The 21,233-nt window shown below is 68.5% G+C and overlaps 1 protein-coding gene across 6 annotated transcripts in view; it reads left to right on the plus strand.

Annotated features, from left to right (window-relative positions):
* TNS3 (tensin 3) overlaps positions 1–21,233 on the plus strand; it is a 98,346-nt gene that overhangs the window by 68,048 nt on the left and 9,065 nt on the right. For 5 of the 6 annotated variants that reach the window (XM_059655959.1, XM_059655955.1, XM_059655958.1 and 2 more), the window contains 7 exons: positions 1,330–2,553; positions 5,222–5,391; positions 5,632–5,764; positions 5,843–5,926; positions 17,398–17,545; positions 17,656–18,074; positions 18,902–18,988. In XM_059655959.1, coding sequence (XP_059511942.1) covers positions 1,330–2,553; positions 5,222–5,391; positions 5,632–5,764; positions 5,843–5,926; positions 17,398–17,545; positions 17,656–18,074; positions 18,902–18,988 — 2,265 coding nt within the window. The remainder of the gene's footprint in view (positions 1–1,329; positions 2,554–5,221; positions 5,392–5,631; positions 5,765–5,842; positions 5,927–17,397; positions 17,546–17,655; positions 18,075–18,901; positions 18,989–21,233) is intronic. The other variant, XM_059655957.1, reaches the window with a different exon arrangement.

The following is a 21,233-nucleotide window of genomic DNA, read 5'->3' on the forward strand; positions in this document are numbered from 1 at the left end:
TCAGGGTGGCTTTTGGTGGAGGCAGGGCTGGGGGTATTGCATTCAGTTCTGCACCTGTTTGGTGGCTCAGTGGTTAGCATTTGGAAGGAGTGGCTCTACCTGGCTGATCCTTAACACATCTATGAGCGTACACCTGGGCACACGCGTGTGAGCCCACGCCTGGGTACACACCTGGGCACACGCCTGAGTGCACAGGTGGACACGGGTTAATTTGTGTTCAGCCGTGATGGGAAGGAAGTTTTCATCTTTTCTGGGCTTCCTCGTTTTCTCAGGTGCTTTGGAAATGTTTTCTGGGAACCTCTCCCTCCTGTGAGAACGTACCTGTCAGAGGCCAGGGGCTGGGGGGGCGGGGGGGGGTTACGCAGTCGCCGCCCTCTAATGAGGCACGTCTTCCCTCCGGCTCTGCGTGCTGCGCCTGCGTGTCCCTGGGCGGCGGACAGGCCGTGTCTGTGGGTGACGGCCAGCGAGGCCCTGGCCCCGGGAAGGCGGGTCCTCCAAGGGGGCCTTGGTGCTGGCCGCTGGGTGGGCTCCCCGCACATCCAAGGCCGCCGTTTCCTTTCCTGGCCGTTGAGTGGCGATCGGGGCGGCGTTGGCGTCCGTGTCTGAGTCCTGGCCCAGAGACGCCCCAGTGGCGGGGAGACCGAGGCCGGTCCTGCCCTTTCTTTCTCCATCGAGGACACGAGACTTAAGCAGATCCCAGCGCTGTTTGTCCAGGAGGAGTGGGCCGGGCTCCGTGGGTGCTGACGGCGGGGAGGGAAGCCTGCCTGATCCTCGGGGCCCTGTTCCTGCTGGATTTTTGGGGATGAGCAGGCAGGGCTGAGCTCAGCATCCCCCCTGGTGGTGGAACTAACAGCGAGCCTTCTGGCAGGCGACTCTGAATGACCGTCGCTGCTTAAAAAGGCAGACACGGCCCTGGCTGGTTTGGCTCGTTGGATAGAGCATCGGCCTGCAGACCGAAGGGTCCCGGGTTCGATTCCCGTCAGGGCACATGCCTGGGCTCCAGCCCCAGTAGGGGGCGTGCAGGAGGCAGCGGATCAATGATTCTCTCTCATCACTGATGTTTCTATCTCTCTCTCCCTCTTCCTTCCTCTGAATCAATAAAAATATTTTTTAAAAAAGAAAAATTCCTTTAAAAAAAAAGGAAAAAGGCAGAAACATCCCGGGCAGACACTGGTCACCCGAGCTGCTGTCCGTGGGCTTTCGGGTGCATGTCTGGGGGACGCGGTGCTGTGCGCTGTCCGTTCGGAGTTTGTCTGTCTGGGCGGATGCCCACCCCATTCCCAGGGCCCCGTCCCCCGGGACTGACGGCCTCTCTGTTCCCTCCCCCAGTGCTGCACACGCAGGGCCCCGTGGACGGCAGCCTGTACGCCAAGGTGCGGAAGAAGAGCGCCCTGGACCCCGGCGTCCCCGCCGCCAGCAGCCCGGACCACGGCGACCACACCCTGTCGGTGAGCAGCGACTCCGGCCACTCCACGGCCTCGGCGCGGACGGACCGGACGGAGGAGCCCCTGGCCCCGGGACCCCCGCGGGGCCTGAGCCCCCAGGAGAAGGCCGAGCTGGACCAGCTGCTCAGTGGCTTTGGCCTGGAAGATTCCGGAAGCCCCGTCAAGGACATGACCGATGCTTGTAGCAAGATCAGCGGGACGCGTCACGTCGTGCCGGCCCAGGTCCACGTGAACGGGGACGCCGCCGCGCCGAAGGACCGGGAGACGGACATCCTGGACGACGAGGTGCCCAGCCATGACCTGCGCAGCGTGGACAGCGTGGGGACCCTCTCCTCCTCGGAGGGACACCCGGCGGCCGCCCTGGGCCCCTTCGCCGGCCACCAGAGCAGCCACAACTCGCTCCTGTCGGACGGGTTCGGCAGCAGCGCCGGGGAGGACCCGCACGGCGCCCCCGTCCCGGACCTGGGCCTCGGCGGGGAGCCCCTGTTCGCCCGGGAGGCGTTCGGGAGCTGCGAGCCCAAGCCGCCGCCGCCCGAGCTCCGGGCGCCCTGCGCGCTGGCCCAGATGCCGGCCTACGAGCCGAGCGGCTACTCCACGCAGACCTGGGTGCGCCAGCAGCAGATGGTGGCCACCCACCAGTACAGCTTCGCCTCTGACGGGGAGGCCCGGCTTGTGGCCCGAGGCACGGGGGACAGCGCCCGCGGGGTGCCGGCCCAGCCCGGGCTCCCGGTCATCCCCACCCGGGGGGCCAGCAGCAGGGTGGCCACAGGCCCCGGACCACACACCCCTGAAACCCAGCGGCCCACTCCCGGCAGAGCCGGCAAAGCCAGCCTCCCAGGCGTCAGCGCCGTCAACGGGACTGGCCCGGAGCCCGGCCCGGACCCCTCCCCGGGCTCCCCCACCCTGGACATCGACCAGTCCATCGACCAGCTCAACAGGCTGATCCTGGAGCTGGACCCCACCTTCGAGCCCCTCCCCACCCACATGAACAAGCTGGGCAGCCTGGCCAGCAGCCCCTCGGCCCCAGACGGCGTGGGGGGCGGGCCCCGGGCCAGCGGCCGCCTGCAGGACAGAGGAGGGGACCCCGGCCGGCCCCCCGGGCAGCAAGGTGAGCTGGCGTTTCCCGGGCGCACGCTCACGCGTCGTGTTCTGCAGCGTGGCCTCGGACGGAGTGGGGGTGGAGGTGGAAGCTGGCCCTGTGCGTACCCTGGGGCCCCATCCTGGTGGTGAGAGGCCCCGAGCTGCCCTGCAGGAGCAGGTGGCTGAGCGCCGGGCAGACGGCCCTGCCAGTGGGTGGAGGGGGCGTGCGGAGGGACGGTGGGGAGAGAGGCAGGTCCAGGAGAGCAGGGGCTGAGGTGGCGGAATCCAGGGCGCGAGCTCCAGGGCCCAGCACAGGGCAGTGCAGCCTCGTGGGGACCCTGGGTGCACCCTTGCAGCCGAGCGGCCCATGCTCAGGGAGCCGGGGCTGCAGGGCCCTCGTCCCCGAGATGTGGGGGAAGGACCGGTCGGCCGTCCTGCCCAGCCGCTGGACCTGGGAAGGCAGAGGACCGTAGTGGACAGGCAGTGACCTACCGTGCGGACGGGGGCGGGGAGGTCAGGGCTGAGGACCACCCAGGGGCTTTAGCTTCGTGGTTTTCCCGTTGGTGGAACGCAGTCCCCAGGGACTCCTCATCCTCGAGGTGATGCGGGACAGAGCGCGGGGGCTGGGGTGTCTGCTCCGCGGCTCGCGCTGAAATCGTTTGGGAAACTCGCCACTTTCGTTCCTGGAATGTTCCTTTGAAAGATTTTTAATATTATTACTGCTTTTTAGAGAGAGGAAGGGAGAGAGAACATGGATCGCTGCCTCCTGCATGTGCCCCAACCAGAGATCGAAGCCCTGCCCAGGCGTGTGCCCAGGAATCGCACCCGCAACCCTTGGGGGTGCGGGATGACGTTCCCGCGGACTGAGCACCGGCCGGGGCCGGAGCTGGAATTTTGCTTTGAGAGAATCTCAGTTCCTTTATATAAAAGGACTCCGTGGCGTTTGAAGGGAAGGACGTGACCCTCGGCCCCAGACCAGCAGCGTTCTCCGCGCCTGCTCACTCGCCCGCAAGTTCAGCTGCGGAGCCCTCAGCCCTCTGCTCCCCGTGGCAGGAAGCACGGCCTTCAGGGGGCGTCGTGCTCAGAACCGGGGTCACGCCGGCAGGTTCCGTCTCAGCAAACCGGACGCCAGTCCTCAGACCCTTGTGGCATTCGGGAATGACCTTGACCTTCTGGCAGGAAGGCTGTGCACAGCTGACCCCGAGCCACAGGTGGCCCAGACACAGGCCTGGCTGTTGGCCTCAGGCAGGCAGAGCGGGCAAAGGGCAGGCAGAGGGGGCACAGCAGGCAGAGGGGGCACAGCAGGCAGAGGGCACAGCGGGCAGAGGGCACAGCGGGCAGAGCGGGCACAGCAGGCAGAGGGCACAGCGGGCAGAGCGGGCACAGCAGGCACAGGGCACAGCGGGCAGAGCGGGCACAGCAGGCAGAGGGCACAGCGGGCAGAGGGCACAGCGGGCAGAGGGCACAGCAGGCAGAGCGGGCAGAGGGCAGGCAGAGCGGGCACAGCAGGCAGAGTGGGCACAGCAGGCAGAGTGGGCACAGCAGGCAGAGCGGGCAGAGGGCAGGCAGAGCGGGCACAGCAGGCAGAGTGGGCACAGCAGGCAGAGTGGGCAGGTCCGAGCCCCTCACTAGCATCATGTTTCCCACTTCCCTGCATCGTCGTGGGTCAGAGCTCGTCCCTGCTCAGGGCTGAGCAATATTCCGTGTGTGAACGGCCGTTGGGGGCGGCTGTCCGCTCCTTGGTGACGGACAGTTGAGCTGTTTAACTTTCTGGCCACGGAATCGCGTGCGTGAGCGCCCAGGCACGGGGTCTGTTTGGACACCTGCAGGCAGTTCGTTCACGGCCGAGGAGCCGCCCGCAGGTGTGAGGCGGCTGGAGGACGGCCCCCGGGGGTGGGGGGGCTCCATGTCCGGGTAGAGAGAGGAGCCCCTTAGGGCTCCCGGGAGAACAACTCACTCACCTGATCAGGTGGGTGGAGGTTAGAGGTCAGGACGAGGGCGGCAGGGACCGGCCAGGAGCCACAGCTCCGACTTCGTACGAAAGCCGTGAGCATCTCCCCGTGTTACCCGGCACCATGGAGGGTTCTGGAAACCCCCTCGCATTCCTAAGCATGAAAACAGGAGGTGGGCCCGAGGGTGGGCGGCCCGGGACCCCGTGGCGCTGTGATTGCTGAGGTGACGTGTGTGAGGAGGCCAGTGAGTCACGCGGTTGGGGGGCAGGTGACAAAGGAGAGACTCAAATGCGCGGGAGGAACGGGAGCCGGCCCGGCCCCTGTCAGCGGGTCCCAGCCCCTCCCCGTGCGGGCCTTTCCGTCTGCGCCTTCCGCGATAGTTACGACGTAGGAGCGGGACATGCGAGCGGGACATGGCGAGACGCCTCCCTCAGACCCCTCCTGCCCCCACCAGCCAGGCAGCTCAGTTCCGGGGAGAGGGGCTCGTTCAGGAGGCAGGAGTCTCATACCCGGGCCTTCACCTCCCTGTGCCCGACCCTGGGGCTCCCCCCTCCCTGTGCCCGGCCCTGGGGCTCCCACTGTCACTGGGTCAGCGTCCCTTCTCCCCGTGTCTCCTGAGCACCTACTGTGTGCAGACAGTTCCAGACGCGGAGCAGACAGTCCCTCTGGCGCCGGCCCGGGAGGTGGACAGGAAGCAGGCGTGTCTCTCAGGAGTGTTGGGCAGCCGTGTGTCTCTCCTCACAGGCTCCCCGGGCGACGAGCTGCTGCGCAGAAGGCTCCGGAAGCCGAGCCTCGGCCAGTACGACAACCACACTGGGGGGCCGGCCTTCTCCCAGTGCGGGTGGGGGACACCCCTGGGCGTAGAGCAGGCTCCGGGCCGGGCGCCTTTCCTGTCGCCAGCAGATGCCAAGGAGGTACGGCACCCCCACCGCAGCCCATCCCCCACCGGCCTCCCCGCCCGCCCGCCCGCCCCCCAGGGGCTCCTGAGCGGCAGGGGTGCGGTGGGGGGCCCAGGGGTGCGGCTGCCGACTCTCAATCACTCGGCCCCTGACCCACGGGTGGGGCTGTGGGTGGGGAGCCAGCCCCGTCCCCGTCCCCCGTCCCCACCCTCAGATGCTGACTGGAGGGCGGCCTCCCGGCCGTGTGGCTTTCAGACGGTGACTCCCGCGCGTCCCACAAACCTTGGTGAATGTGTGGTCGACGGCAGGGTCTTCTCTCCGAGCAAGACTGGCAGCGGCTCCGCGTCACCCACCCCGGCGTTCCCCGTGTCTCCGCTGACGCCGTATGGTGAGGACGGAGGGAAGGGCACCCCGGTCCCCGCCCTGCCTCCGGGACACGGCCCTGCTCACCCTGCGTCTCTTCCAGTGACCACGCCCCCGCACCACCCCGCCTTCAGCCCGCCCGGGCCCCCGATGGGCAGCGCCAGCAGCCTGTACCGAGCGGCTCACGGTAAGGGCCGCCCCCCCCCCCGCTCCAGGCGCGTCTCCTGTGTGTGCCACGTCTCAGCGAGGGTGAGGGTGGCATCGGCGACGCGTCTCCGCCTGCCGCCCAGTGCGGCTGCGTGTCTGTGGGGCGTCTGTGAGGCGGGCCCCTGGGGAAGGTCACAGTGGCCTCGGCGGCCAGGCAGCGGGCGCAGCGCGGAGTTGGGAGAAGACACGGGACCCCCTTTAAGAGGAAGGGGCCCCGCGCTCAGGCGGTGAGGCAGCCCTCGCCACGCCCAGTGCCCTGACCTGTCCTGGCTCCTGTGTCCTCGACACTGGGCCCTGCCCTCTAGCTTCCAGGGGCGTGGCCGCGGCTGGGGTGGGCAGCCTCTGGAGGGCTCCACGCCGCGTGTCAGGGGCCCGGGCGGGGCAGGCGGAGTGTTACCTGCCGGCGATGGGGTGCTCAGCCCCCTGCCGCGCCTTCCCCAGGAAGCAAGGAGACCCCGTGCCCGTCCGGGGAGAGGCACTTGCGGGCGAGGCTGTGGTTTTGTTTTCAGAAGAAGGGGTCAGTCCTCAAAGCCTGGCACGGAACATTCTGCCAGGCCTGCACCCCTCCCTGCGGACTCGCTCTTTGGCACCTCGTGATGTGACTGAGAATGTCTGCCAGGGGCTGGAGCCGGTGGGACGGTGGCGTGTGCGACCTGGGCAGGCCCCCTGGGTGGAGACCCACAGGCTGGGGTGGGGCAGCTCCTGTCACCCCCTCCCCACCCCCCGGTGGAACACGGGAAAGGGAAGGTGCCGGCTGGAAACTGTGTGAAAATGAGCCGCAGAGGCAGGCGGGCGGGCGGGGGGGGCGAGGGACAGCTCTCGGTCCGACACCGAGCCACACAGGCGCCGCGTCCCCGTGCGTGCCACCCCCGGGCGGCCAGGGCCCTGCTGCTGCTGCTGCTGTGGCTGAGGGGGCCTGTCTCTGAGCTGGGGAGCACCTCCTGTCGCCCCTCTGGACGTTCCGGCCGCTCGGCACCGGGCCGTCACTCTGATGGACCCGCGGGGTCCGCTCAGTGTCTGCCGTCCTGGCTCTGAGCCCGCGGGCGGGAGGGAGGTGGGGGACCAGGACAGGGCGGCCGGCGTGGGCGCCCCGAGCTCACCGTCCTGCCCTGTGCGGGCGCTGCTGGGCGTCTGCGAACGAGCAAAAATGACTGCTCGCTGGGCCGGCTCGGCCGTGAAGGGAGACTTCGCTCGTGCACATGGGAGTGAGATGAGTTTTGGATTGCAGACCCTCCCGGGGGTGCTGGCCGCGTGGCTGAGCCTGGGTGGGAGGAGCAGGCACTGGGATCCGGGACCCACAGAGGGCGCCTGGTCTCAGGGCGCCTGGGGGTCAGGCCGCCGCTGGGACAGGCGATGTGTGGGCGGCCCTGCCTGTAAACCTGGGGGTGTCCCCCCTGGGAGTGCCCGCCAGCGCCCTGCGGGCTGTCCTCTTCCCAGGCCTCTGAGCCGGGCCCCGTGCGGACGGCACCCTCGCAGCCCGGAGGGAGGGCAGGCCGCGGGACTCCCTGGGGAGGAGGTGGGGGTGGAGCCGAGGAGGGTCAGCCTCCTGAGTCACGGAAGGTCGGGGTGTGGACGGGGCGCCAGGCTCACCCTGGTGACTGGTGTGGCCCAGCCTGTCGGAGCCTTGGGGTGTTCACAGTGGAACCTGCTGGCCCCCGTGTGTGTGTGTGTGTGTATGTGTGTGTGTACCATGTGTGCACCGTGTGTATGTGTGTGTATGTGTGGTCACGGCTGTGCCTGGTCGAGGTCTTCGTGGCTTCCTGCGTGTTTACACACATGCACGTGTAGAGGAAGAGGGAGCTTGTAAAAACCCCAAAGCCAGGAGAACGCCATCCTTTTGAGAAAAGGCAGGGCCTTGGGGAGGGCGTGCGGGGGCAGGGCGGGAGAGGACGGTGCAGGAGGGGCAGCTGCCGGGGCCTCCTGGGGGGCAGGAGGTGGGGCCGCGTGACGCGGGCGCCGCTGAGGTCTGTCTGTCTGTCTGCAGCTCCTTCTCTGCGACCGTGGAGTTGGATCCTAGCAGGGCCTCCCGGTGCTGGACAAGCAGCTCCCGGGATGGGGGGGGGGGGGGCAGGGGGAGGAGGGTGCAGAGTGGCCCAGGCTCTGGCTGAGGCCTGGTCACTGGGGCTTCTAAGATTCCTCTTCGTTTGTCGTGCGTGTGGGTCACGGAGGCGCCCTCTCTGTCCCGGCCCCGCCCTCTCTGTCCCGGCCCCGCCCTCCTGGACGCGCCTGTCGTGGGGGAACCTGGGTCCCTTCACTGAGTGGCACCAGGCAGACAGAGCCCCCCGGGACCCATGGGCCTGCGGGCATGCCAGGGGCTGGGCGGGCGTGGAGCACTGTCCTGCTGGTGCCTTAGGATGGCTGGGCCAGGAGGGGGCACCCAGGGGACACTCCCCCCTTCCCTGCGCCCTCTCCAGGCACCTTAGGCAACGGGTCTGCCTCCTGATCCCCCACAGCTCCCACCTTCTCGCACCCGGACAGCCGGCCTTCCTGAGGCCTCTGCCTGTGGAGATTTCCTTCTCTCCTCCCTCCCCCCGCCCCTGTCCCCCTCCCCCTGGCTCCCCTCATGGCTGAGCAGTCTAGGCCTCACCTCAGGGCCCCAGGTTGCCTGTCCGTCGGTGGGAGGGTCCCAGGCTGTGCCTGGAGTGGCCCTGGGCTCCCACCTGCAGTGGCTGCGCCCCGGGGGGCAGGGGGGGCCCGGCCGCATCCCCCTCTGGGCGGCTCACTGTTGTCCGTCCCGTCTCGCTCCCGGTGACGCGGCGTCTCGTGGAGAGGCCGCGGTGAGACGTTGGCCTCGTTTTCCGATGTCAGTCGTGGGTGAGGGACCGGAGAGCGCCTGACCCTCGGGGAGGCCGCGCCTGGTCCCCGGGGGCCTGTGCGGAGGCCGCCTGGCGGCTCAGGCTGCGCGCTCGTCCGTGGCGACCAGCCGGGGCCTGTGGCGTCCCCGCTGCGGATGAGACCCGGCCCCGTGGGCCGCGTGTGACTTGCACCAGCAAAGCTGCCCCTCGCGGAGCACACCCCTCCCCCCGTGGCTGCTGCCCACGAGGAGCGCCGTCTGTCTGTCTGTCCGTCCGTCTGTCCCAGCCCTTCCTGGGCCTGGCGCTCCGCTCGCCTTCCTCCCATCAGCAGTGAGGGGCGTGGGAAAGCTGGCCGCCCTCGCTGAGCCTGCATTTCCGACAGCCTCTGCCCCAAGCGAGACACAGGAAACAAACAAGCAGAGGAAGTGCTGCGACCGCGGGGGGTCCTGGGCTCTTCCTGGCCCTGCCCTGGCCGTGGGCCGGGCTGCACGGGGCTGCTGCCTGGGCACCGCCTGGGCCCATTCCGAATGTGTGGGAGGCGGTGCCGGCTGGGAGGGGGGTGGACCGTGTCCTGGGAGGGCGGGGGTGGTGTCAGCACTGGGAGCTGGTGGTGGGTGGGGCTGCCCAACCAGGAGGCAGGTGAGGCGAGGGTGGGTGCCCGCTCCGCGCTGGGCTTGGGGGTAAACCGAGGAAGGCTTCCATCCCGAAGGCCACACACCTGGCAGAGCCCCTCTTCTGCTCCAGGGACTTGTCCAGGCCTCCGGAATGGAGCGCATGCTGACTGAGGGGCAGGGTCCCAAGTCCTAGAGCAGTGGGGGCCATTTGAAATGGGTTTTGATGAATGTATAGGAGTTCTTCACCAGCTGGTTTGCAGGGGCTGACCTTTCAGAGAGAGGGCAGAATATGAGCAGAGAAGGGAGGAAAGGGCCAGTGTGTGTTTAGATGGCCAGCAGCCTGCTGGTGAGGGGGTCCCAGCCGGTGCTGGGCTCAGTGCAGGTGAGAGCCTGCAGGTGGCTCTGGGCAGGGTGTTGGAGTCCACCTGGGCCAGGAAGAGCAGGGCAGGGGCAGGTGGAAGGTTCCCAGCCCTCAGGCAGGGGTGGCCTCGGGGGGCGGTGCCCTCACCCAGGGGCAGGGGGCAGGCGCAGGGCTGACCCGGACTCTGGTGGCGGCTGGAGGGTTGGTTCTCCGCTGTGAGCATCGGACCAGGGAGCCAGGTCCCACTTTGGGGGAGCTGGCTCCTGAGGGGCAGGTCCTGGGTGGGGGACCCCCCAGGCCGGTCTGGGTGTCCTACAGGGTGGCGCTGGCCCGGGACTGAAATGAAGAGCAAAGGGTTTCGCTGGCTGGGAGTTTATGAGATGAGAGGGCGGGGAAAGGAAAAGGGGGAAGACTCCAGAGGAAGCGAGCACATAGCTGAGCGGGGCGGAGCCACTGCCCGGGACTGACCGCCAGCCCGCCCACACCGCCCAGGCCAGCCCCTCCTCGGCCAGTGCTCAAGGCGCCTCTGAATGGGCCTCCGGGAGGTGGCTGCCCCGCGCCCGCCCCAGCTCCCCCCGGGACGCCCCAGCTCCCCCCGGACGCAGAAGCAGAGGGGCCCTGCCCCAGTGCGTGTGGGACACCGCTGGCCACCCAGGGCCTTGCCGGCAGAGCACCGCCACCGCGCCCCACGCCCCAGGCCCTTCCCTGGACGATCTGCCCTGGTGCCCAGGTGAGGCTCCGCCCAACCAGCAGCCTCCTGCCACGTGCGGGCTCCCATGCTGAAACCTGATCTGGGGGAGGGGTCTGCAGCCAGGAGGGGGGACAGGACTGGGAGGAGGGGGCTCTGTCCCGTGGAGGCAGCGCTGGGGTCCCTGAGGCTCCGGGTCCCTTGCCCCGCCCGCCCGCCCGCCCGCCCGCCCGCCCGGAGCTGGGGCAGCTTCGGAAGACAGCCGGCTTTGTCTGAGCGTGGCTCCCGGCCGGCGAGAGCCTGGCTCACAGATGTGGGCTTGCCGCCGGCGGCTTCCCAGCGCAGCACATTCTTTTGCTAAAACCAAGAAATTCAGAAAAATGAAAAAAATGCGCCTGGCCCGTCCTGCCCCGGGGCCCCCAGGACAGGGCCAAGGCGGGCCGGCTCCTCCCCTCCGCCTCCCAGCAGCGGTGGGGTCCTTCCCTGAGTCTCCCCTCCGACTTTTCCCACCTCCGTGGGCGGTGAGCTCCAGGCTGCCTGGGCAGGGGCAGGGGCGGGGACAGGGTGGCCGAGCCGGCCCGTGTCTGGGTCCTGCTGCCTCTGATTCTGCTGACCCGGCCGACGTGGTGGATTCTGCTGGAAGGAAGGGGGATAAATAACAAAGAGGGGGACCCCAAAACACTGCCTTGTGGAGAGCAGGCGGTGGCCAGAGGAGACGCCCGGGGCCAGGGTCACCCGCTTGTTCTCCCGCCGGAGGCCGGGGGCCGCTCTGGGCCGAGTGGCGGTAACGTCTGTCCAGGTTTCCCGTGGCTGGGGCTCCGCTGCCCGTCACGCACCGTCTCGTTTCCGTGGATCCCGCACGCTGTGGCCGTGGAGTTGTCTCTTAGGAGGGCGGTGGCTTTCTCACCACGGGAGACACAGGCCCCGGCTGGTGTGCGTGCGGAGGGAGGGGACCCTGCCTGGTGGGCGAGGACGGGCGAGGACGGGCGAGGACGGCCGCGGGGGTTCCGGCCGAGCTTGGAGCGTCCTGCTGAGGGTCTGGGCGTTCTGAGCGGCGATGAGGCCCACGGCTCCCTCCCCGTCAGGTGGTGCAGCTGTGAAGTTAGGCGCTGGCTGTCAGATGTCCCTGCGGCCGTGGGGGAGGCAGAGGCGGGAGGGAGGAGGGAGGAGGGAGGAGGATGGAGGATGAAGGAAGGAGATAGGAGGGAGGGAGGAGGGAGCAGGCGTGGGGGAGGGACCTCGCGTGGGAAGAGTGCAGCTACAGCGGGACAGGGGCCTCCCGGGCCTGGGAGCCCTCAGAACAGGGGCACCTGGGGGCCGTGGGATGAGGCTCCGTCCTGGGGCGCCCGCGGCTCAGCTGTCCCCGCACGTCCTGGGCTCGCAGCCTGGAGCCCGTCCTCCGACATCAGGATTGTCCTTGTAAAGTGGGCGGAGGTGTCAGGGACCCGGGTGTTAACCCCGTGGAGCCTCCTGTGACTCCACAGCCGTGACACTGAGCCGTGAGCCGCGGCCGTGCGGAGCGTGGCGCTCAAGGCCCTTTCGGAAGCTGTGCCTTCTCCGTCTCTGGCCTCCCCTCCCTGTGGTTTAAGGAAACAGCAGGCAAAGGCGGGAAGCTGCTCGCGGTGGATCTGGGGGGGGCGGGCGGCGTGGCTGAGGGAGTCGTGGCAGTGCCGTGCGGAGGGAGCACGGCCGTCCGTGGAACCCGTGGACTTGACCCCGAGGCCCAGGACCGCGGAGAGCTCCTCCACCCGCTCCTCCCAGGCCCCGCGGACCCGCCCACAGACCTCACGGCCCTGTTCCCGCGCCGCGGCCTCGGCCAGGAGCGTGGACGGCGCTGAGGAGTCGGGACCAGTGCCGCCTCCCCATCGGCCCAACGAGGCAGCCGCCTGGGCAGGGCCGTGCTGGTGTGGCCCCTGTCGGCCCAGAGGGAGGGGCGGGTGCCGGAGCCAGGTCAGGACGGACGGGGCCCCGCAGGCGGAGTGTGAGGGGCGGGGGTGACGGGGGGCAGGGGCAGAGCACAGGGCAGCCAGCTCTCCTGGGCGACCCAGTGACGGTGACGATAAAGACGCTTCTGGAATGCTCTGGGGGCGGGGTCTCGGGACCCGGCCACGTGCATCGCCCAGGGCAGACGCAGAGCCGTCCCGGCGTCCGTCAGTCCGTCAGTCCGTCAGTCCCACTGCTGCTCGTCTGTCCTTGTGAGGGGCGGTCCCCTCGCAGCTCGCAGCTCGCTGGGGAGGTTGAGTCGGGGCCCTCGGCGATGGGGGAAGCGGGGGTCGTAGCTGCAGGGACAGAACCTTCTGGGGTTTACTCAGACGCATAAATAGATCGGGGGGGGGGGCAGGGCACGCTCACGGGTGGGGCGCCCGTGTCCCCGAGGGGCAGGCCTCCCGACGGGTCTGGGATTAACAGGCTTTGGGTCCAAATAGCACCAGGCTCTGCGTGGAGCTTCGCGGGGGAGGGAGGGGTTTGTGTAGCGAGGACCCCGAACCCGGGGATGAAGGGGGGCTGCCCATGTGCACCCCGTGCCCCGTCCCCACAGGGCCCAGGTGGGCAGGACTGACAGGCCGGGATGTGGGTCGGGGGCGCGTGCCTCCTGTCTTGCTTTACTGCCCGGTCACGTCAGCATCCGGGGAGCTTCCCGGTGCTGGGCGTGGAGTGGGGGGCACGTGGGCGCTGAGCATGGGCACAGGGAGCCGTGTCCACAGGAGGTGCAGCTGGGCTGGACGCAGTGCAGACCTGAGGAGGGACGCGTGGTGTGGTCCCGTGTTCCAGGGGGACTCGGGTCCCTGGGGACTCAGCGGGGGGTGGGGGGCGTCTCAGGGAGGGGCCCCGGGGGACTCAGCGGGGGGGGGGCGTCTCAGGGAGGGGCCCCGGGGGACTCAGCGGTCCTGGGGGCCTTACAAGCAGCAGCCCCCGCTTTCTGACATGGGGAGCAGCCTCCCTTAGCTGCTGAGGGCGCAGAGCCTGCAGCTGGGGGAGGCGGTCGAGCCCCTGGGTGTGCTCCCCCCGTGGAAGGAAGGGCACTCAGGGAGCACAGGGGCTGGGCCAGGTTTGCTGTGATGAGGCCTCTCCCCGCCCCAGCGCCCCAGCCCCAGGTGCGCCCCACCCCTCGGCCTCTCCCCGCCCCAGCACCCCAGCTCTGGGTGCACCCCATTCTTGGCCCAGGTGCTCTGGGAGCCCTCAGCACCCCCAGCCTCGGGTGCACCCCATCCTCGGCCTAGGCCCCCCGGCCCCTGCAGCTCCTGAGAGGCAGGGAAGAGTGCATCCCGGGAGCTCCCTGAGGCAGGCGCCAGGCCGCTCTCAGGGTTGCCAGGGGCTGGTCAGCCCCTCGGAGACTCGCTGGGCAGGCGGGCACCATCCTGCCTGTGGACGTTGCCGGGAGACAGTCTGTGAGGGAAGGAATTCCTGGGCGCCTGCCCGCGGGAGGTGAGCCTCCTCCCAGAGGGGACGTCCTCGCGAGGGTCCGGGGGGGCGGGGGGGGGGGGAGCCATTCGGTCGCGTTTTCTGGTCCTTGTGCGACTGGGGGAAGGGAGAGGGGCCGTAGGTGTTGAAGGATCGCTCCCCTTTTGCATGAGGACCTCACAGACGGGGACCCCGAGTGCTGTGGGCCGCACACCCAGCCCGTCGGGGGAGTGGGACCTCGGATGCTTCTAGAACAGCGGTCCTCAGCCTTCCTGAGGCCGCGCCCCTGTAATACAGCTCCTCATGCTGTGACCCCCAATGTCATTGTTACAGATTGAACATAATTGAAGCAGAGTGATTCATCACAAAACAGTACGGAATTATAGACGTGTTTTCCCATGGTCCTAGGCGACCCCTGTGAGAGGGTCGTTCGACCCCCAAAGGGGTCGGGACCCACAGGCTGAGACCGGGTCCAGGAGAAAGCTTTCCGGGGACTCACAGGAAGGGCCTCGCGTGGAGCACGCGTGTGTGTGTGTGACGTGGGCTGTAAGAGGAGGCGAGGCCGGGAAGGCGTGTGCGTGTTCTCGTGAGCCTGTGTGTGGCCCGAACGCGGGACGGGGGTTTCTCCAGGAAAGGCCCGAGATGGCGCCTCCTCCTCGGCCTCCACCGGCCGGCCCCTCTGGCCGCTGGCCCGTCCCCCGCCTCCCAGAGGCTGGTAAATGGCTCCTTGTTCGCAGACAATTAACAGAAGAATTGCAAAATGAGGGCTCGGCTGAAACACGCCACAGCCTCCCGCACAAAGGCTGCTTTCACGGGGCCTCCGCGTAGCTGGCCAGCAGGAAGGGCTGCTTGTCCGGGACGTGGTGTGTGAGCCTCACGGCCACTGGAAAGCGAGAATCTGGAGCGGCAGCGAGAAGCGCGGAGAAGGGGACAGCAAATCCCCAGGAAAACCGGCCCGGGGGGGGGGGGGGCTCCGAGCCAAGCAGACCCACTCCCCGGTCTGTCCAGGCGACCCCAGAGGTCCCAGAGGTCATGCCCTGGGGCCTGGGACTGTGGTGGGGAGTCCAGACCAGGACCCCAGGTCAGAGCTCTTCCTCCCAGATTCCCCCTGAAGTGCAGCGAAGGGGAGACGAAGGGCTGGCTCGGGCTCCCCTACTGACCGCACGGCCCTGGGGCGCCCGGAGGGCGGGGGCAGGACGCAGACCACAGATGGCAGACAGGAGGGCGGGAGGAGGGGGGAGGGAGGGGAGGAGGGAGGAGGAGGGAAGAAACATGCTCTTACTCTCACGCTTTATCACGAACACGCCTGTTGGTCGGGCTCACAGGCGGGGCCTAGGCAAGGCCCCTTGGCCTCCGTAACGTGACCTTATTCTCATTAAAGGCCACATGGGCGTTCAGTGGCCGTTTGTAGTTCACAGCGATTGGCAGGCGAGTGAGGCTTATACCTTTGTAAGCTTTTGGGCGGGAACACGGGACACGGAAACGCTGATGTTCGTCTTTAAAGACGTCACCTGCCCGACTTCGTGAGTGCGTGTGGCCCCTGCGCCAGCGTCTCCCGTGTCCGCCACAGGCTGTGCCCTCAGTGCCCGGCCCCGGCGGACGCGGGCTCCGCACAGTGGGTCCCCCGTCCTGTCACTCGCACGCGATGTAAACAGTGGACAGCAGGAGCCGCGTCATCCGGCCCAGCCCCCCCCCCCAAGCCGGAGCCTAAAATAGACTCACGGAGGAGCCCTGACCCCTCCGCCCGCGCCCTCTGGTGCAGGAAGTGCGGGAAGGGGAAGCCGGGCACGGCCTCCTCCCCACATCCCGGGCGAGGGAGCCGGCGCCCTGGTCCCCAGGCCAGGCCACCCACGGGCACCGGGAACCCGGGGGTGAGTGGCAGGTCAGAGTCCCAAACACAGAGGACCCTGAGGCCGGGCCGCCCCCGGGTGTGGCAGGGAAGGGAGGAGGCGAGGACGGGGGTGTGGCCAGGACCACGCCAGCTGTGTGGGGAGGTGCAGGGACCTAAGGAAGCTCCTTGGGCCCCGATGGGGTCGGAGCTGAGGTGCGGGGTCCCGGTGGGCGTCCCCCACACTGCGATGCTCGTCCCAGGGGGCCACACCCAGGAAGCTGGGCACTGCCCCAGGGCCCCCCTCGGACCTGGGGAAGGGCCCTCTCGGACCCGGGGAAGGGCCCCCCGCAGACCCGGGGAAGGGCCCCCCTCGGACCCGGGGAAGGGCCCCTCTCAGACCCGGGGAAGGGCCCCTCGCGGACCCGGGGAAGGGCCCCCCGCAGACCCGGGGAAGGGCCCCTCTCGGACCCGGGGAAGGGCCTGTGAACCCACAGTGGCTTCCCGTCCGGAGCGGAGACGGCCGGCCCTGCACAGGCCCCGCAGAAGGCGGCTCCCAGGAGCGTCACCCTAAGTTCCCGTGAGGCTGGAGCCCGCCCTCCTCTGATGGTGCCCAGGCCCTGCAGCTGAGCCCAGAGCCGGGCCGGGCAGCCAGGCGGGCAGTCCTTTTAGAGACTTGCCACAGAACTGCGTGTCTGTCCGTCCGTCTCTGGCCTGTGGGTCCTTGAGTCCCGGGCTGAGAGCGCCCTGCCCACACTCCGCGCCTGGCTCCTCGGCAGCGCCTCCTCCTGGTTGTCCTCCCGGTTGCCGCGTTGGCTCTGCCCCTGGGCCTGGGAGTCAGGATGCCGGGCAGGGAGACAGTGCTCCGAGGGTCCCTCGCCTCTGCAGCCCCTTCGCTCTGAGCCCTGAACCCCAGTTTTTGTCTCCCCAGAGCTGTGGCCTGCCACCGCCCGACCACGGCCTCCGCTTGGCCTCCGTTCCACACGTTCCACGTGGAAACGTTGAGGCTGGAGACACAGCGTGGTGTCGACTGGCTCGTGGCCTCTCTTAATGTCCCTGCTCCTCACAGCCCCTCGTTCCAGGGCAGAATGCAGAACAGCTTGGGTCTCAGTCGTGCTGTTGTGACCGTGATGGTTTTAAACGTCCCCAGAATCCGTGGCCTGGAGGCCTGTCCTGGTCCTGGCACAGCCCCTGGTGGATGAGCTTCTCATCAGTGGGATGTGGGAGTTTCTGTGGGATCCATGGGATGGGTGGGATCCGTGGGACGGGTGGGATCCGTGGGACGCGTGGGATCCGTGGGACGTGTGGGATCCGTGGGACGTGTGGCATGCGTGGGACGTGTGGGATCCGTGGGACGTGTGGCATGCGTGGGACGGGTGGGCTGGGTGTCCCACAGGCAGCTGTGAGGGCCTCTCCCCTGCATGACGGGGGCTGGGCGGGTTGCACCTTCAGGTGAAGACGCCACGGGTAACACCGTGCTCAGGTGGGAAGTGACCTGAGTGACCAGCTGGGGGGGCGTGTGGGCTGTGTGCCCTCCCACGGCTCCCACGGCTCCCATGGCGGCGCTTGCTGGGAGGTGGCCTTGCCCTTGTTGGTGACACGGCCCTGGGTCGCCGGGTCCCCCGCTTGCACGGCGAGGACAGCAGCTCACGCGTCCCTGCCGAGCGCTGTGCGGGGCCGACGCCACGTGACTCGCGTGTGGCCGGCGTCGGGGGGCCTGCTCCCTGCAGACAGAACAGTCTCCGCCCCTGCCCTGTCTCCAGAGCCACGTGGCAGCCCTGAGGCCCTCGCTCGCTCCGTGGGGATGTCCGAGAGCCCTGCGGGACCCAGACCCTCGGCGCCGCCCTTCCCGCGGGCCTTCGCCGCCTCCTGCGCCTCCTCCAGCAGCGGCCCCGGCTCCCGGAGGGACAGGTCAGCGGGCAGCCGTGGCCGGCCGTGGGAGGGTGGCCCGTGGCCCATGGCCCGCGCCGTCTGACTCGTGTTCTTCCTGCGTCTGCCCTGACGCTTTGCCTCCCGAACAGCCCCGTGTCTGCTGAGCACCCGTGGGCGGACACCAGCCCCAAACCCACGCCGGCCCTGCCTGGGAGCAGCCGGCCCCCCCGGAGCCTCCTGGGCCCCAGCCAGTTCCCGGGTCCCGGCCAGGACGGGCCGCACCTCCCGCCCGCCTTCCACGGCCCCGCGCTGTCGCTGGCGGAGTCGCCCGAGGCGCCGGGGGGGACTGCGGACAATGGCTTCCTGCCCCCCTTCCCCCCGGGGGGGCCCGGGCAGCCGCCGCTCCCCGAGAAGAAGCGGGCCTCGGAGGGCGACCGCTCCCTGGGCTCCGTCTCTCCAGCCTCCAGCGGCTTCTCCAGCCCCCACAGCGGGAGCACCATGAGCATCCCCTTCCCCAGCGTGCTCCCCGACTTCTCCAAGCCCCCCGAGGCGGCGTCTCCTTCTCCGGGTACGTGGGTCCCTCTGGGGGGGGGCCCTCGGGAAGCGGGGAGCCTCTGTGCCGGGCCGGGCGCCTCCCACCGTCCTCCCCGCGGCGGCTCCTTCTCCGGGTACGTGGGTCCCTCTGGGGGGGGGCCCTCGGGAAGCGGGGAGCCTCTGTGCCGGGCCGGGCGCCTCCCACCGCCCTCCCCGCGGCGGCTGCGTGTCCCGGGAGCCTCCCTGCCCCCGAGAGGAGCACCTGCCGTGGGCGACCCCCTTCCCTCGGAACCAGGGCTGGAGAAGTAACTTTGGTCTCTAATTAAGCGCATTTGTTTCCGGTTCGTTCTTTCACACTCTTACGAGCTGGGCTCCGGGAAGCACGGCTCGCCTTGCTTTGTGCCCGTCTGTCTGTCTGCTTTTTTTTTAAATGAAGGAAGAACTCCGTTCTTTTTAAAATATAGAGAGACTTTTTATTGACTCCAGAGAGGAAGGGAGAGGGGGAGAGAGAAACATCAACGATGAGAGAGAATCATGGATCGGCCGCCTCCTGCACGCCCCCCACTGGGGATTGAGCCCGCCCCCCCCCCCGGGCCTGTGCCTTGACCGGGAATCGAACCCTGACCTCCTGGTTCATGAGGTGACGCTCAACCACTGAGCCCCTTGGGCCGGCTGAACCCCCGTCTTTCTAAGGACGCGTTGTTGGATGTTCCCCGGACCCGACTTCCGTGTCTCACCCCCATTATTCAACAGCCCGTGCCAGACCCCCATCAGCCCAGGGGGGACGACCCTCAGCCCCTGGGAGGTGAGAGCTGGTGACACAGCGCTCCTCACAGCGCCCATTGCAACCCCATTTTGCAGAAAACCCGGGTGAGAAGCAGGTGACGGTGAGCTTTGTGCAGGACACCTCCAAGTTCTGGTACAAGGCGGACATCTCCAGGGAGCAAGGTGTGTGCGGGCTCGGTCAGCGTGAGGCGGGGCCGGGGGAGAGGGGGGACTGGGGTCCCGGGCATCTGCAGGGCACACCTGCAATTGTCCACAGGGAGAGGCGAGCGCTGAGTGGCAGGGGCTGGTGACAGACAGCCCCTCGCTCCCATACCCCTTGTCCGGGCGCCTCGGGCAGCTCAGGAGTCCAGGCACCGTCGTGGGTTTTTGTTTTTAAATATGTTCTTATTGATGTCAGAGAGGAGGGGGGAGGGAGGGAGAGAGAGACATCCGTGATGAGAGAGAATCACGGATCGGCCGCCTCCCGCACCCCCCACACTGGGGATCGAGCCCGCCCCCCGGGCCTGTGCCCCGACCGGAACCGAACCCTGACCTCCTGGTTCACAGGCCGACGCTCAGCCCCTGAGCCCCGCCGGCCGGGCTGCACCGTGGTTCTGGGCAGCTCAGTCCTGGGTCGCTCTTAGGGGAACAAGAGTAGGCGAGCTGCCGCCTGGGAGCCGGGCGGGGCCCCGGGGGGAGGAGGCCTCCCAGCAGGATCGTGGTCCCCAGGGTGCTGTTCCGCCCACGGGGCCTGCTGCCCTGGGGAGGCTGAGTCACAGCCACGTGGGGGTCACTCCAGGGCGTCCCCCAGAGCGGAGGGCGTGGCCGGCCAGGAGCCCGGAGACGCCGCCCAGATCCCAGGAATGAGTTCCCTCGCGGCTTCCGGGTCGCGGCTGAGAGGGGGGTCGGCGTCGCTCGGTGAGGGGCGGCCCCCGGCGGCCAGGCCTCTGTGCCGGGGCCTCAGCCTCGGGGCTCCCGGAGCCGCCGGGACCAAGGAGCTGAGTGGCTGCGGACAGCCCGGCCGGCTTCCTGGTGCAGCCTGTCCGTCAGCAGAAGCGATGGAGAGAAGCTTTTCTCCGAGTCAGTGACCCTGTTGTCCTCCTGGGAGCCCGCGGCCCAGCCCCCTCGCGCCCTGCGCTGGCCTCCGTGGCCCAGCCGGCTCCGCGGTCAGGCCTCCATCCCCACCCGCCACCCGCTCTGGTCGCAAGAATCCCCACGATTGTGGCCGTCAGCTCCGGCGCCTCGGCCCTCGGCCGCTGGACAGACGCTGACCACAAGTGTTGTCGGGCACCGTGTTCTAGAATAGTCCACGTGGGCCCGTCTTCCACCAGAGCAGCCTTCTAGACCAGGGGCTGGGCTGGCGGGGCTGCCCCTCCTCTGCCGGGAAACCAGGGCTCCCCAGGAAGCAGGCAGGCGTGGCCGCGGGCAGGTGACTCCCTGGTCTTGGCGTGGGGACGGGGCGGGACCCTGCAGGAGGACAGGGCAGGACGCGGGGGGAGGGGGCGGGATACGGGGCAGGACGCCGGGGTGGGGGCACCGCCTGTCGTCGAGTCTCAGCCGCACAGCGCCGGCCCCTTTGGGTGCAGCTCATCTCAGAGCCGCTGCCGTGCGCCTGGTGATGTTAGAGCTGGACTCACGTCACTTCTAGACGCTTATAAGGAGGCCGGTCCGACGGGCGCCCACGGGTGGGGTGTGCCGCCCCCGGGCAGAGCGCTGTGGGCTGCTTTGTCTGTAGGGTCGGGGTGCGCCTCTCCGATCAGAGCCAGGGGGGAGCTTCAGGAAGAGGCAGGAGGGCGCCAGCGGGCCCCGTGCGACGTGGGGACATGCTCCCTGGGCGCTTCTGAGATGAACGTAAACAGCGCAGGAGGGAGTGGCTGCAGGAAGCGGGTGGGACACAGCTGTCCTGCGGCTGCTCTGGGCCCCCGAAGGCGCCTGTGGGGGATGGGGGCGGCCTCGGACCGACACTGACGTCGCTGATGCCATTTCCTGCCCCTCACTAGTCTGTCCTTTGCCCAGAGGGGGCCCCGTCTTCGGGGCTGGAATTTGTATTTATGCTTGAAATCCCTAGTTTTTTCCTTCTCTCTCTCTCTCTTTTTTTTTTTTTGTAAATACCAAACCCTATAGAAGAAACTCTAAGAATTGTTATGAGAGAAACTCTGGCTGTGTCTGGGCAGCATCGGCCTGAGGGTGCCGTCACCCCGACGCGCCCCTCTTCCTCAGCCCCGGCAGGGAGGGGGTATTTTTAGGGAACAGTTACGAGCCAAATGCCCCTGTCACCCAGGAAAGACGGAGCCCAGATGTGCCAGCTCCGCTGTCGCCCGAGTCGGTGCTGGTCCTGGGAGGACTTCCCAGCGTCCAGGCGCGCACAGCCACCCCTCGGGCCCGTCTTGGAATTTGTATCAACTATTGAACCCTGAGTCACACCTCA

Source organism: Myotis daubentonii, chromosome 10 (assembly GCF_963259705.1).
Source record: "Myotis daubentonii chromosome 10, mMyoDau2.1, whole genome shotgun sequence".
Taxonomy (NCBI): domain Eukaryota; kingdom Metazoa; phylum Chordata; class Mammalia; order Chiroptera; family Vespertilionidae; genus Myotis; species Myotis daubentonii.